Genomic DNA, 14056 nt, shown 5'->3' with positions numbered 1-14056 from the left:
TCCGATCTGGGCTCCCAGTAAACCTTACCCCAGAATCTAGGGATGGGTCTCCAACCAGCCAGCTGGGGAGTGGGGATGTGCCTTAACTGAGGGTTCAGCCAGAGATAATGGGATATATCCTCCAAAACCCAGCACAGCCCCACCAGCAGGGAAGGGGAGATGTGTGTGGTAAGAAGGGGGAGGAGGGTGGGTAGACGGAAACATCTCTGACTAAAAATATTTGCTCACTTCAGCGGCCAACTTGTACTTGTTTAAGTGTCTGATTTGGTAAGACTTTTATTTCTCAATAAACAGAACCCTTAGTATCCCAGTCTGTGTTACTTGCATCTCGATTATCTTGCCAACATCTGGGGCTCGCCCAAGATGATGACGTCCGTCTTCGTGACCAACAGATCCCTCCCGGAACCGAGATGGTGGCCGCCCCAGAGCCACATTCCTGGCAGTTTGAGACGTTCTGTGTTCTCTCTGCTTCCACTCATCAAACATTCAGAAATGCTAAGATCCAGACCCGGAGAGCCCTGCCATGCAATCAAGAGACGTCCGTGGCTCAAAGGAGAGCTTGGCATGTCCCGTTTTGTTTCCACGCCAGACACCAGTGGGAGGGGTTTGGTTTGATCAGAAGAAATCAGACGGACAGATCCAGCCACAAACTTCCCTCCGAGACGGTGGCTACCATACAAAAAATGGAAGATGGTGGATCAGGAGGCATTTTTCATTTATTCATTCACATCTTCCTCTGCTCATTCAGTTATTCATTTAGTAATCGTGACTCGAGCCCTAGCAGGGGACCCCAGAGATAAATACAATGAGAATCTTATACCCCAAGGAGCTTGCAGCCCAGCAGGGGAGGCCCCTCAACACAGATGCAAAGTAGAAAAGGGACTGAGGGAGGCGAGGAGACAAGGAAAGTAAACACTCAGGGAGCAGAGTAGAAGGAAAAACAGAAAATAAAAGTAAAAATCAGGTCCATGGGGGCGGGGTTGGGGGAGGGCACCAGGATGGATAAAGAGCCACAAGAAAAGAGCACCATGGAGGATCCTTATCAGGAGCAGGGAGATGACAAAATGGGCTGGATACGGTGACGATACCCCCTCCCGTGCCCTCACTTGGCTGCCCCTTCTCACTCCTCTGCTGCCAGTTCCCGGGCCTCCTCTTCCCCACCCAGCACCAAGGTACAGCTCAGGCCGCTGCCACTTTTCTCAAGTTTGCCTTTGAAACGAAAGGAAGGTTCTGGAACAGGAGAAGGTTCCAGTGCTTGGGCCATCCAAGGCTATTCTGGGGCCAGCCAAGTGGCAGGTTGCCATTTGGAGCTCTTAATAAGGAAATCCTCATTAATCGATTCCATTAATTCAGAATCTATCAGTTTTGATATTGGAGACCCTAAAGTTGCTTTTATACTGTCCGTGAAAGACAGGGTTTCTTAAATGAATAGAGGAAATTATATTGACTTCTGGGCCCCCCGCCAGTCAAATACAGAGTGTATCAACTACTCTGTATGTTTTGCCTGCTTCTGCAAACAGACGCTACTAATCTGACTCTTTTCTCTGCAACAAAGCACACTCTGCAGACTCTGCTCCAAAGCCTGCAGAGCGGTTTCTTCAAGGAAGTGATGGTAAGAGAAACTCTGCCTGTTTTCCTCCCTCAATCCCCAGACATGAGACTGTGCAGAATTCCGTCCACCTTCAGACAGGGGTGGGAGTAAAGTGTTGGGGGCCTGGGGGAAGGAGGGAGTCCCCCAGACATGGTTCAGTTGAATAATGGGGAGTAAATGCCACTCCTCACAGCACCCCAGGCAAGCTTGGGTGCCAGGGCAGGGACATCGCCTATTCTATGGGACAGGTGGGTTGGGACAACAGGAATATCCACAGTGACTACCACAGTGACATTGTCTGTGGACCAAAGGCCTCTCCCTGAACTTCTATCATGGTTTTTTGAAATGTATTGTTATTGGGTTGGCCAAAAAGTTCATTTTCCATAATATCTTATGGAAAAACCCAAATGAACTTCTTGGCCAACCCAATATTTGCATCTCAACCAAATTCAAATGAATTCCCTATTTGCTGGGTTGATTATCAGACCCAGAGGAATCTGATCTCTCAGCCACATAAAAGCCATCACTCTGAAAAGCAGGAGTTGTAGCCTATTTTAAAATCCACTGAAGGCCATGGATACTGCCCTAGAAAAATGCATACATGTGATTTACTTCACCCACACCTCAGTGCTCCTTTCAAGTCCACACCTGATCCGCAAGCTGAAAAATCTCTGACAGAAAGAGATACGGTTATCAGAGCACTCACCCCTAAACTCAGATGTCAGGCTCTGTTCTCACTTAGGGTCACCAGAGGGCAGAGCACATGGTCTCTACCACACCCAGTCTCTTCAGCACCCATTCCAGGGATCATTTTTTGAGCACCTGCCCTGCTGTAGACACTGGGCTAAGTGCTGGAGCCCCAAGGAGCTCACAGCTAGTTGGGGAGAAGACGAATGAGACAGGGTGGTGTCAAGAGTTCTATATTAAAGCTCTTAACAAAGTGCCCGGAGGATGGAGGAGGAACGTGAATTCTGCTGCATGGAGGAAGCTGGACCAATGGATAAGTAGGATTTTGCCAAGTGGTAAAAGGACTAGGGTAGGGGGTGGCTTTTACATGAGGAACTGCATCCGAAAGATGCAGATTCCCTCTTGGCATGTTTGGGGAACACAGGGCATGCAGACCAGTGCTGACTGGACAGAGTGGTGGGTGACAGGAGGGTTCAGAGACCAGCCCATAAGGGTAGGCCTGTGCCCATAATACATGTGAGAAATATAATTAACACTGTTGTATGTTATCCATGAAAGCTATTAAGAGAATAAATCCTAAGAGTTTTCATCACAAGGAAAAAAGTCTATTTTTTTTCTTTAATTTTGCATCTTCATGAGATGGGAGATGTTAACTAAACATTGTAATCATTTCATGATGTATGTAAGTCAGATCCTTATGCTCTAACGCCTGAAAGTTACACAGTGCTTTATGGCTTCTCTGGTGGCTCAGACGGCAAAGACTCCACCTGCAATGCGGGAGACCTGGGTTCAGTCCCTCGGCTGGGAAGATCCCCTAGTGGGCATGGTAACCCACTCCAACATTCTTGCCTGGAAAATCCCCATGGACAGAGAAGCCTGGAGGGCTCCAGTCCATGGGGTCGCAAACAGTCGGACACGACTCAATAACACTGAAAGAAAAATGAAACAGTAAGCTGTGCCCAGCTGTGTAGGCCCCAAGTGCCATGCTAAGAACTCTGAATTCATGTTTTGGGCCATAAGGAGCCAGAGAATGACAAGATCAGCTCTGTCTGGCAGTGACAACAAGGAGTAGGGAGACAGGGGACAGGGGGCAGGGAGCCTGGAGGCCAGGAACTGCTGGGCAGTGTCTAGAGTCAGACGTGGGTTTCCCTTGGCTGGTAGACTCAGCGCCTCATGAACCACAGCTGGAGCCACCTGATTTGGCCGCTCCCACAACAGCCCTTGTATTTCCTCCAGGTCTCACAGAACAGGCGCAGCCACCCTCCTGTTATTTCAGGTGGGTTCTGCTTCCTCCCTTGCCCCTCATTACCACACCTCCCCACATCTCCCTGGCTTGCTCTAAAACAGCCTTTCATTCTAGAACCACAGAGGAGCCTCAGAGGCAGACACTCTCGGGGGATCTGACTTCCTCTAACTCACCCTCATTCTACAGCTGGATCCAACACACATTTCCTGCCGCTGGGCACAGGGCCTGCGAGGGGGGCACAGACCCCACCCCTGGGGTGCGCAAAACAGGGCCGTGGGGAGGGGCAGGGAGGCATGGATACCAAGAACAGTCCTTCCTATAAAACAGCCTGGGTGTGTGCACACAGTGCTGTGGGTGTTTGGGGAACTGAGGAGGGAAGGATTGCCCGCTCTGGATGGAGTGGGAGTTGGTTGGATTTAGAAAGCCTCAATGGTGGACACTAGGGTTTAAAATACAGAAGATTTGGGTTTCAGTTCTAACCCTCAGAGCTGTGTAAAAGCAAGTCACGCCACCTCTCTGGGCCTCCTTATCTTCATCTAGAAAGAGACAAATGCACAGACTTCATTTACAGTGCTGCAGGATAATCCAATAAGATAACTATAAGCTCAGTATCTAGGGATGGGGTTGTAATCAGTGTGCCCCTAAATGACCCCAGTGATCCCTGCCTCCTGGGATTCACACCCTGTTTAATCCCAGCTTGAGTGTGGGCTGGACCTAGGAACTTCCTTCCAACCAGCAGAAGGTGGCAAAAGTGGTGAGGTTATGAGAAGGCTCTGGCTTCCCTCTCACTCACCCTCTACTGCTGTCTTCCTTGCCTGCTCTGATGGAAGCCAGCTGCCACAGTATGAACTGTCCTATGGGGACGTTCACGCAGCCAGAACCGAAGGGGGAACTGAATCCTGTCACAACCACATGAAAGCTCTTAGATGTCCCCCCAGCAGTCACTGAGGCAAGCCTGGCAACCACCTTGAGAGCAGCCTGTGAAGGAGTCTAAACCAGAGGACCCAGTTAAGTCATGCTTTGTTTCCTGATCCACAGAAACCCTGAGATAATGTTTTAAGCCTCTAAGTTTTGGCACAATTTGTTATGCAGCAGTAGCTAACTAATACAATCAGGGTGATATTGAAACTCTTTAGTAACTGGCTCAGTATAGGTTTTAACCAACCAATTAGAGTAGTTGACTGTGCAACAGAGCAGGGTCTGAGCCACTCGCTAGAGTGCTGGGAGTTTGGGGGTGGGAGAAGGGACAGTGGAGGGACAGGTGAAGTGATGGGAAGTAATCTTATGGAAATATTCATGCAAGAGCATAAAAGTACATATTTGCAAGAATATTCACTGCAGTATTATTTGTTGTAAAGAAAGATTAAAACAACTGAAAAGTCTGGGCCCAGGGGACTGGTTCAGTTAAGGTACATCCATGCAAGGGGTGTACAGTTATTAAAAAGAGTGATCCAGAAAGATGGGCAGGATATACTTTATTCAGGAGCAGAACAGAGGACAGCTTATGCCATTGTTTATGATAAATACACTTATGTATACTTACCCGAAGGCTTGTAGCTCTAGAAATACCCTGGTGGCCCTGGTTGCCTCCAGGAAGGGGAATTGGGGAACGGGGATCAGGGACAGGAGAGAAATCTAATTTTCCTGTCTCCTGAAGCCCGCTGTGATGCTCCTTCTATCATCTGGGTTTGGGAGGCAATTACGGTTGTGTGCTAGGAGGACTAATAAACCCTAATTTAGTGTCTTTGGAGATTTTTCTAAGTGGAGGGTGTGCTAAATGGAAGGGCCCTGGCTGCCCCCCCCCCACTCCACCACCAGAGCAGTGCCTCCCACTGGAAATTTTATTGGAAAAATGGTTCCTCAGCTCGAATGAAGAGAAGTTGGAACTCACTCTGCCCCTTTTCTTCCCTCAGTTCCCACTTAACTCCTCCTACCACCCCCCCAACCACTTCCTACCACTGCCCTCTCCCCCACCAGTCTGGCTCAATCTGAGCTGAGTCCAGCCCCATCCAGGGATCTCTGTGGGTCCATGGGGTCTCACCTGGTACATCTGGGGATGGATTGAGAATCATGAAGGCATCTGACAGGCCTGCTTTGACAGGGTGCTGGGACGAGCTGATTTCCAGGACGGGTATAGGGATCTGCAGGCGGGGAAGAAGAGGCTCCATCTACCCCCGAAACACTCTTGGACCAGCTCTTCTTGGAGCTTCAGACCCATCTGCCTGGTGGGCATTGGCTCCTGGAGGGCTCAGACATCTCAACCCAATGGGCCCATCCAAATTCCAAGTCTTCCCCACATCATCTCCAAACACATTTCCTTTTTCTTTTCTTTCTCTTTGTGAATGGCACCTCCATGGAGGAGTCACCCTCAGCCTCTCCCAGCTTCCTTTCATTTCCCTCCTCCTCTGTCAAACACATCTCCAATCCTGTTAACTAGCCTCCTAACAGGCTCTCAAATCTATCCAGTTTTCTCCATCACCCCCACCCTACCCCAAGCTGGCCCGTTCTCCTGAATCATCTCCCAGCATTCCCTCTGAGTCCCAGCCCTCTGCTCTCCACTTTGAAGCCAGAGTGGTGTTTTTCAAGATTTTTTTTTTTTTTTTGATGTGGACCATTTTTAAGGTCTTTATTGAGTTTGTTACAATATTGTTTCTGTTTTGCTTTTTCAGCTGGGAGGCATGTAGAATCTTAGCTCCCCAACCAGAGATGGAACCCATACCACAGGCACTTAACCACTGGACTGCCAGGGAAATCCCTAGGCCGCCTTCTTTCAGTGCTTTATACCAGCCATGCTCAGTCCTGCCACTGAGCCTTTGCATATGCTTTGCTCCCTCCCAGAACACACTTCACCCTCCTCTTTGCTTCCTTAACTCCTACACGTTCTGAAGATTTCAACTCTTTTCCTCAGGAGAGCCTCCCAGGCTCCTGTTCAGGTAAAGAGCCCCGTGAAAGGCTTTCCTGGCATCACTATTTAAGAGCACTTGCCCCCACAGTTACTATCTATCCCCCAAGCCAGATTCTCAGCTCCACAAAGATGGGCCGGCAGCCATCCTGTGAACTTCCTTATCTCCAGCACCACACCCTAAGTCTGGCGCACTACAGGGCCTCGACATATTTGTTGAATGAAAGAATGGCCCACTCACCTCTTTGTAGCCGAAGACAATACGGCCGTCTTGGTGCAGAGCCGCCTGGAAGGTGAAGCTGCCTCTGTCCTCCCGACCCTGGAGGTAGACGTGGTCCCACTGAACAACAAAGACTGTCCCTGGTGAGAAGAGCAGAGACTTGGCTGGTCAGGGAGGTCGTGCAGGGAGCAGGGCCCTGCAGAAATGGTGGCCCACGTGGATGGGACACCAGCTAGTGCCTTTAGCGATGATGGGGGCAGTTTGGAAATTTGACAGGAGGCAGAAACTGGGCAGCCCACAAACAGTCTGGCTCCCAAGCTGGAGGGGAGCCAGGAGACCCTGCTGCACCCTCCCCGCCCCCAACCAGGTACTGTAATTGTACCTGAATCATCTCCAACCCCAAGCACTGCCCTGTCCTTCTTGCCTATCCTGACCCCCTGAGATGAAAAGGAGGAGAAACAGTAGAAACTTCTGTTCTCCTGGGACAGAAGGTAGGTTCTCAAGGGACAACCTGGTGAGAGTAAGAAACAATCAAGGTCTCTAATGTTTATTTCACCTCTGCTGCTGCTGCTGCTGCTGCTAAGTCGCTTCAGTCGTGTCCGACTCTGTGCGACCCCAGAGACGGCAGCACCGAGAGCTAATTGTTTTCACTTAATTTTCTCGTCAGGTAGCAGGCATTTTGTCCCCAGGTGAGGAAAATGAACACAAAGGTAGGGTAGCTGCCGTGCTGTGTGACTGTGGGCAAGTCCCTTGCCCTCTCTGGGCCTTGGGCGCCTCTAAAGGGGGCTAGACCAAGGGATCCCTGGAGCTGGATGAATTAAACTCTGAGCTCTGATCTCACCATTGTCGAAATAAGCAACTGTGGAGTTGTCAGAGTAGCCAGGGTTGAAGTTGGCCATCAGAGGGGCCACGTACTGGGTAGCTGTGAGCATCCGATGGACCACATCACCCATGAAGATGAAGCCTGGGGTGGGAAGAAGCGTAGATGAGTCATCAGAGATGGACTTGCTTCCTCATGCAGGAAGGAGTAGCGTAGATGGAGCTGGAAGTGAGTCTTGGACCTCTGACCCCCAGCATCACATGGTGGGTATGGGTCTGGTGTATATAGAGCAAAAGGGGCCCAGACTAGAGAAGGTTCTCTCTGCCCCTCCACCCATCTCTGTCCCTTGGAAAGTGCACAGGAATCCAAGATAGGCTCCCTCATATCAACAGGGAGCCTGGTCCCAGGAAACAGGCTCTCAGTGCAGTCTCCTCCCTCTCACTCACAGACTCAGAAGCACAAGGGCCAAGGGACTGCCCACACTGGGCTGTGCTGACCCAGAGGGAGACACACATGCACGTGCACCCACATCCACACACACACACACACACACACACAATTAAGTCAGCAGACGTGAGGGAGGTGGTCCGAAACACTCATGATCTCTCACCTGAGAGTGGGGTCCCAAGAGAGAGCCACATGTGGGACCCACCCCAGTCCATCTATAAAACCCTGACTCCCGTGAACCTTTCCAGTTTAGGTCCCAGGTTCTAGCTGAAATCTCCACACCCTCTCCCAGCCCCACAGACAAGGCCTTACCTCCGGTTGCTATGGTGATCTGCCGCAGAGGATGCCCGTAGAAGGGGAAATCAAAGGACAAGACCACTCTCTGCAGGGGACGGGAGAGAGTCAGCAGGGCCAACATGCAGGCCAGGTAGCCGGGCAGTCACACTGCCCCATGCTTATCTGGATTGGGTGGGGGGGTAGGCATGTCTAGGGCAGGCCCCCAGGGCCACAGGTGGGCACCCCAACTCCGGTCAAGCCCCCTAGGATCCCCTGGGAAGGCACTCCCCAGACCCCAGACCTCAGGCCATAGCCATGCCCACTCACCAGGCAGAGTGGGCTGGCCCCCAGCCTCCCAGCCCGGGGCAGTGCTGCCAGGGACTGGGGCACTCACCGAAGCCTGCCGGTGGGTGTTGGAGAGGATTCTGTGAACTTTCACTTGGCTCTGGTTGGCCTTGGCCACGTCCACCCACAGCTCCTGGCTGCGGGGCTCGCTGGGACCATACAGACGGGACACATAGTAGCTGTGGTTGTCCTCCTGTCGTTATCCAAGACAGAGTCCCAGGAGGATGAGGAGACAGGATGCTAGCAACCACCCTCTCACCTCCTCCATCCAGATGTCCGGATAGAGAATTCACGGTCCTCCCAGACCATAGTCCAGAAGAGCTGGTTTAGGCCTGGGAGCCCCTTGGATGCCGTTGGCCCTGGAGAGCTCAGTACCTGTCCCCTAGCTACACCCCCAACAGCTCTGCTCCAGCTAAATCCATGCCTGCTATACCTGAGCTCCACTCTGCCATCCCCAGGACAGGCCAGGGGTTTTCCTAGAGCCCCGAGTTCCATTCCCCGCTACCTCACCCCTGCCCCAGAGCATACCCGAGGCAGAGCTCAACTTGGGACATGAAGGAGCAACAGATAAGGTAGCCTCAAACAGAGCCCTGTCTTCAGGGAGCTCCCAGTCTGAGGGGGAGACACAGCTCCCTACCCTGGGGAGCACCCAATTTAACGGAGAAGAAAAATCTGAATCTTGGAAGCTACCCATCTAAAGACAGAGGCAGATCCTTGATCTTGGGCATTGCTAGTCTGATGGAGGAGGTGGGACCCATGCAAACGGAATACCCAAACAGAGACCCTCTAGCAGAGAGATAAGACAGGGCCCATACGAGTCACTGAAGAGTTGAGAACGGGGAAAGAAGCAGCAATGATGCCCTCAAGACATATTTTTAAGCTTTACTATGTGCCTGATTGGGACAAAATGAAGAATAAGCCAGAATCCAGAGGGCTGGGAGTTAATTCTGTAAAGCCTCTCCTGCAAGGGAGCATTTAGGGGCAGGATTTAAAGGAGGCTGGGAAACAAGCAGCAGAAAGACCGGAAGAGCCTGGGGAGGAGGCCATGTCAAAGCCTTTCAGCCCATCTGGGAGCGCAGCCGAGGAGGAGCAGAGGCACAGCGGGCAGGTCCATTTGGCCGCTGCCACAGCCATGGGGCTGCTGACCCGTGCAGAGCCCTGGGCGTTGCGGGTCATTAATCAGGCTGTCAGGCAGCAGTGGCTGCAGACACAGCAGAGCTAACCATGTTTTCCCTGCCAAGCTGCCAGCTGCCCAGCCAGCCCTTGCCCGGGTCCCAGCATGAGCAGGGCCAAGGGTCGCCTGCTCTATCCACCCGCCCGGAGGCAGACTCTGTTCTTCTGACAGGTGACACACTCTGGGGCCTGGGGTTGGGGCAGGGCTGGGGGAAGATGAGCAGGAGAAACACGGGGCCAGGCAGGGTGGGGGTGGGGGGTAGATTTCCTTTGGCCACTGCCTGGTTCCTCCCCTCCAGCCTCTAGACTGCCGGCCTCTCCACCCATTCCTAGCATGGACATCAAGCAAATGTAAACAAATCGGAAACACATGAGGCCACACTCCTCTGCTCATAAGCCATCTGGGGCTCCCACTGCCCTGGAGACGAAAACCCAAACCTCAGCCTTGCATATGAGGTTCCCCCATGAGCCCGCCCCACCCTCTCTCTAGCTTAACTTCTCTCTCTCTCTCCTTCACCTGTGCATCCTGGGCACCCACTCACCAGACCAACTTTCCAGTAGTCTCAGTCCACCGTTGGTCACTCAGGCCTTTGCATATGCTGATCTCCCTGCCCAGAATGACTCTGCTTTCTCCCCCTGGCAGATCCCTCCTCTTCAATGCTCAGCTTAAAGATCACCTTCTTATTGATCTCCCCCGACTTGCCCAGTGAGGGCCTCCACCATCCACAGGAGTCCTCAAGGGGTGACTCACAGGTACTGTTTGTGAGAGTCACCTGGGCTCATGCTTATTGGATTTCTGGTTTTACTCATGAAACCTTCTGAGGGGGGGCCAACCAACCTGATGCCACCAGCCATGGGTGCCCATGGATATTGCCTCCCACTGCTGCCACAGTCATCTACCCTGAGGTCCTAGAAGATGCCCAGAGGAGGAAGCACTGAATCTCAGCTTGCCCACAGGCATGGGCATCTCTGTGTTCACAGCCTCCCTCAGGAAAGCAGCCCCTTCAGCTTCTGCTTATTCCCTCATCCCACCCCCTGCCAAAGACTAGAAGTCATATTTTCCCCTCTAGGTCTCCAAGTTTCCTATCCCCAGTCATTTCTGCTGGTATCCCCACCTTGACCACCAAAAGAAAAAAAAAGCAAAAAACGACCCCCAAAATCACCTGACACCACTATAGAAAATAGTATGGAGGTCCCTCAGAAAACTAAAACTAGAATTATCGTATGCTCCAACAATCCCACTCCTGAGCATATATCTAGACAAAACTATAATTTAAAAATATACATGCACTCCTATCTTCATAGCAGCACTGTTCACAATAGCCAAGAGATGAAAATAACCTAAACGTCCATGGACAGACGACTCGGTAAAGATGACGTGGCACATATATACAACGAAATACCACTCAGTCGGAAAAGAATGAAATAATGCCATTTGCAGCAACGTGGATACAACTGGAGATTATCATATACGTGAAGGAAGTCAGAAGGGGAAAGACAAATACCATATGATATCACTTATACGCGGGATTTAAAATATGACACAAACGAACCTGTCTGAAAACAGAAGTAGACTCACGGACAGAGAAAAAGGACCTGTGGCTGCCACGGGGCAGCGGGTGTACAGAAAGGATGGACTGGGAGCTTGAGATTAGCAGAGGCAAAGTATTTTACATAGAAAGGATAAACAAGGTTCTACCGTGTAGCACAGGGAACGCGATTCAGTACCCTGAGACAAACCAGAATGGAAAAGAATATAGAAAAGAATGTGTATATATATATGTGTGTGTGTGTGTGTATACTGAATCACTTAGCTGTATAGCAGAAATTAACACAACGTTGTAAATTAACTATGTATGCACGCATGCTAAGTTGCTTCAGTCGTGTCCAACTCTTTCAGACTCTACGAACTATAGCCCGCCAGGCTCCTCTCTTATTCGCTTCTCCAGGGGATCTTCCTGAGCCAGGAATCGAACCTGGGTATCTTGCACTGTAGGCAGATTTTTTTACCATCTGAGCCATCAGGGAAACCTGGTAAATTAACTATACTTCAATTAAAAAAAAAAAAAGCTCCAGAAAAAAAAAGAAAACCTGCCAAGAAAGCAAGCCCCTTGCACACCAACTCATGCAAAGACACGTGAACAAATGTGCCCACGAGAAGAGTCCGAAGGCCCCCAAGCTGCTTCCAGGGAATCACGTGGTGAGTGGGTTTCATTCCACCTCAAAGAACAACCACGGGGCCCTGACCAACACTCTGCACCTGAACGTCTGCAGGACCACAGCTCTGAAGCCAGTTCAGGTTCAGCTGCGACCACCTGCCAGACACAGCTACCGCTCAATTCTTCTCTCCACTAGGTCCAACAAAGGAGTGGTTTATTAAACAGCATCAGTGGGCCTAAAATTTTGCCCGAAGAAAGGAAGCCCTAGTTTACATGCTATTCAGCCCACCATTTAGATGTCCTCTCCAACCTCCACCCCATCACCTCAAACTCTGAGCCCCTGACACAGAGGGACAGGCAGAATCACCTCTGCACCACAGCTCAGGATCCCTGAATCCTTGATGCCTGAGAAGGGTTTGCTGAGGTGAGGCGAGGCCTGCTCAGGGAGCCCAGAACCTTCCTTTTGCCCTTTTATAGAAGTAAGAGGGACCAGTGCCTAGCACAGTCAAGATTTTGGAAGTAAACTTGCTTCCCTAATTCCTGGGCTGTCTTTTCATAAAAAGTAGGGGAGGAGGACATGAGCAGCCAACAGAGCCAAGCAGGGTCTAGGTGGCACTCTAGTCCTTTTAAAAAATATATTTATTTAATTTAATTAATTTATTTGGTTGTGTCAGGTCTTAGATGCGGCATGCAGGATCTAGTTCCCTGGTCAGGGATCGAACCCTACCAGGCCCCTTGCATTGGAAGTTGGGAGTCTTAGCCACTGGACCACCAAGGAAGTTCCTCTTTGACCTGGTGAACTAACCAGGTTAGTCCTTTTGAATGCACAGAAGGTTTAATTGTGTCCCTCATAAAGCTATGTTTAAGTTATAACTTCCAGTACTTTGGATATGACCATGAATGGAAATAAAAGTCTTTGCAGATGTCAAGTTAAGATGAGGTTCTACTGCATTAGGGTGGGACCTAAATCCAATGACAGGCTTGTTATATGATTGTTACAAAACAAAGGAGAGGGAGATTTAGATACAGAGACACAGACGGGACACAGGGAAGAAGTCCATGTGACAACAAAGATAGATATTGGAGTGATGCAGTTTACAAACAAAGAAACACCAAGGATTATCAGAGGCCACCAGAAACTAGGAGAAGGCAAGGAAGAATCTCCCCTAACCTCCAGAGTGACTGTGACCTTGCTGACACCTTGATTCAGATTTCTGGCCAAAACTGTGAGAGAATAATTTCTATTGTTTTAAGCCACCCAGTTTGTGATACTCTGTTATGGCAGCCCTAGGAGGCTAATACACAAGTCCACAGTTGTGTGATGCTGTGCCGCAAGGGGGCAACCCTCATTGTCTCCCCCTTCTTGTCACAGTCCTGCTTGGAACATTCTGCGGCTTCCCAGCTGCACTCAGATTGAAGGCCACATTCCTTACCATGACCTCCAAGGCCCTGTGAGGCAAACTCTAGACTTCACCTATCCAATATTCATTACCCCGCTTCTTTATTAATAGCACATTGATTTTGTAGCAAGCAGCAATGTAGTCAACTAAAAAACTTCATTCCCTGGATGACTTAAGGCTTACCATGTGATGCAGGCTGGCTTATGAGATATACTGAAGGTTCTAGCAGAGCCTTTTACAAGAGGTCAAATTTGACTGCTCATCCCTCTTGCCTTTGCCCTTCTCTTTATTCCTGCCTGGAATGCAGATGTGATGACTGGAGCTTCAACAGCCATCTTGTGAGCATTAAGACAAGTGAAAGGGTTAGTCACTCAGTCATGTCCGACTCTTTGCAACCTCATGGACTATATAGCCTGCCAGGCTCCTCTGTCCACGGGGTTCTCCAGGCAAGAATACTGGAGTGGGTAGCCATTCCCTTCTCCAAGAGATCTTCCTAATCCAGGGATCAAACCCTGGTCTCCTGCATTGGAGGCAGATTCTTTACCATCTGAGCCACCAGGGAAGCAATAAAGATAGGATAGTGGAGTGGACAGTTAGACAGAACCTGGGTCCCTGGAGGAATGCTTGTTAAGTCCTCAGGTTCAGCATTCTGTTATATGCAAACATGAATTTTTCCTGATACACAGTAGTCTGGCCCCTCCCCCCACCACCTCCCTCCCCAGGTCTCCCCTCCCCACCCCCACCCCCGCTCTCCTTGCCCCAGCCCTGCAAGGCTTTCAATTCCTGAAAT

At 50.5% G+C, this 14056-nt stretch overlaps 1 protein-coding gene across 1 annotated transcript in view; it reads right to left on the bottom strand.

Annotated features, from left to right (window-relative positions):
- Positions 1-14056, bottom strand: part of PLXDC1 (plexin domain containing 1) — a 67247-nt gene that overhangs the window by 27250 nt on the left and 25941 nt on the right. Inside the window, exons 4-8 of the mRNA XM_010843132.1 lie at positions 8584-8727; positions 8226-8295; positions 7488-7610; positions 6668-6786; positions 5566-5665 (exon numbers count right to left, since the gene is read on the bottom strand). Coding sequence (XP_010841434.1) covers positions 5566-5665; positions 6668-6786; positions 7488-7610; positions 8226-8295; positions 8584-8727 — 556 coding nt within the window. The remainder of the gene's footprint in view (positions 1-5565; positions 5666-6667; positions 6787-7487; positions 7611-8225; positions 8296-8583; positions 8728-14056) is intronic.

Source organism: Bison bison, unplaced genomic scaffold, assembly GCF_000754665.1.
Source record: "Bison bison bison isolate TAMUID 2011002044 unplaced genomic scaffold, Bison_UMD1.0 scf7180017864180, whole genome shotgun sequence".
Taxonomy (NCBI): domain Eukaryota; kingdom Metazoa; phylum Chordata; class Mammalia; order Artiodactyla; family Bovidae; genus Bison; species Bison bison.
The sequence above is the reverse complement of the archived record's forward strand: the minus strand, read 5'-3'. Positions and strand labels throughout refer to the sequence as shown.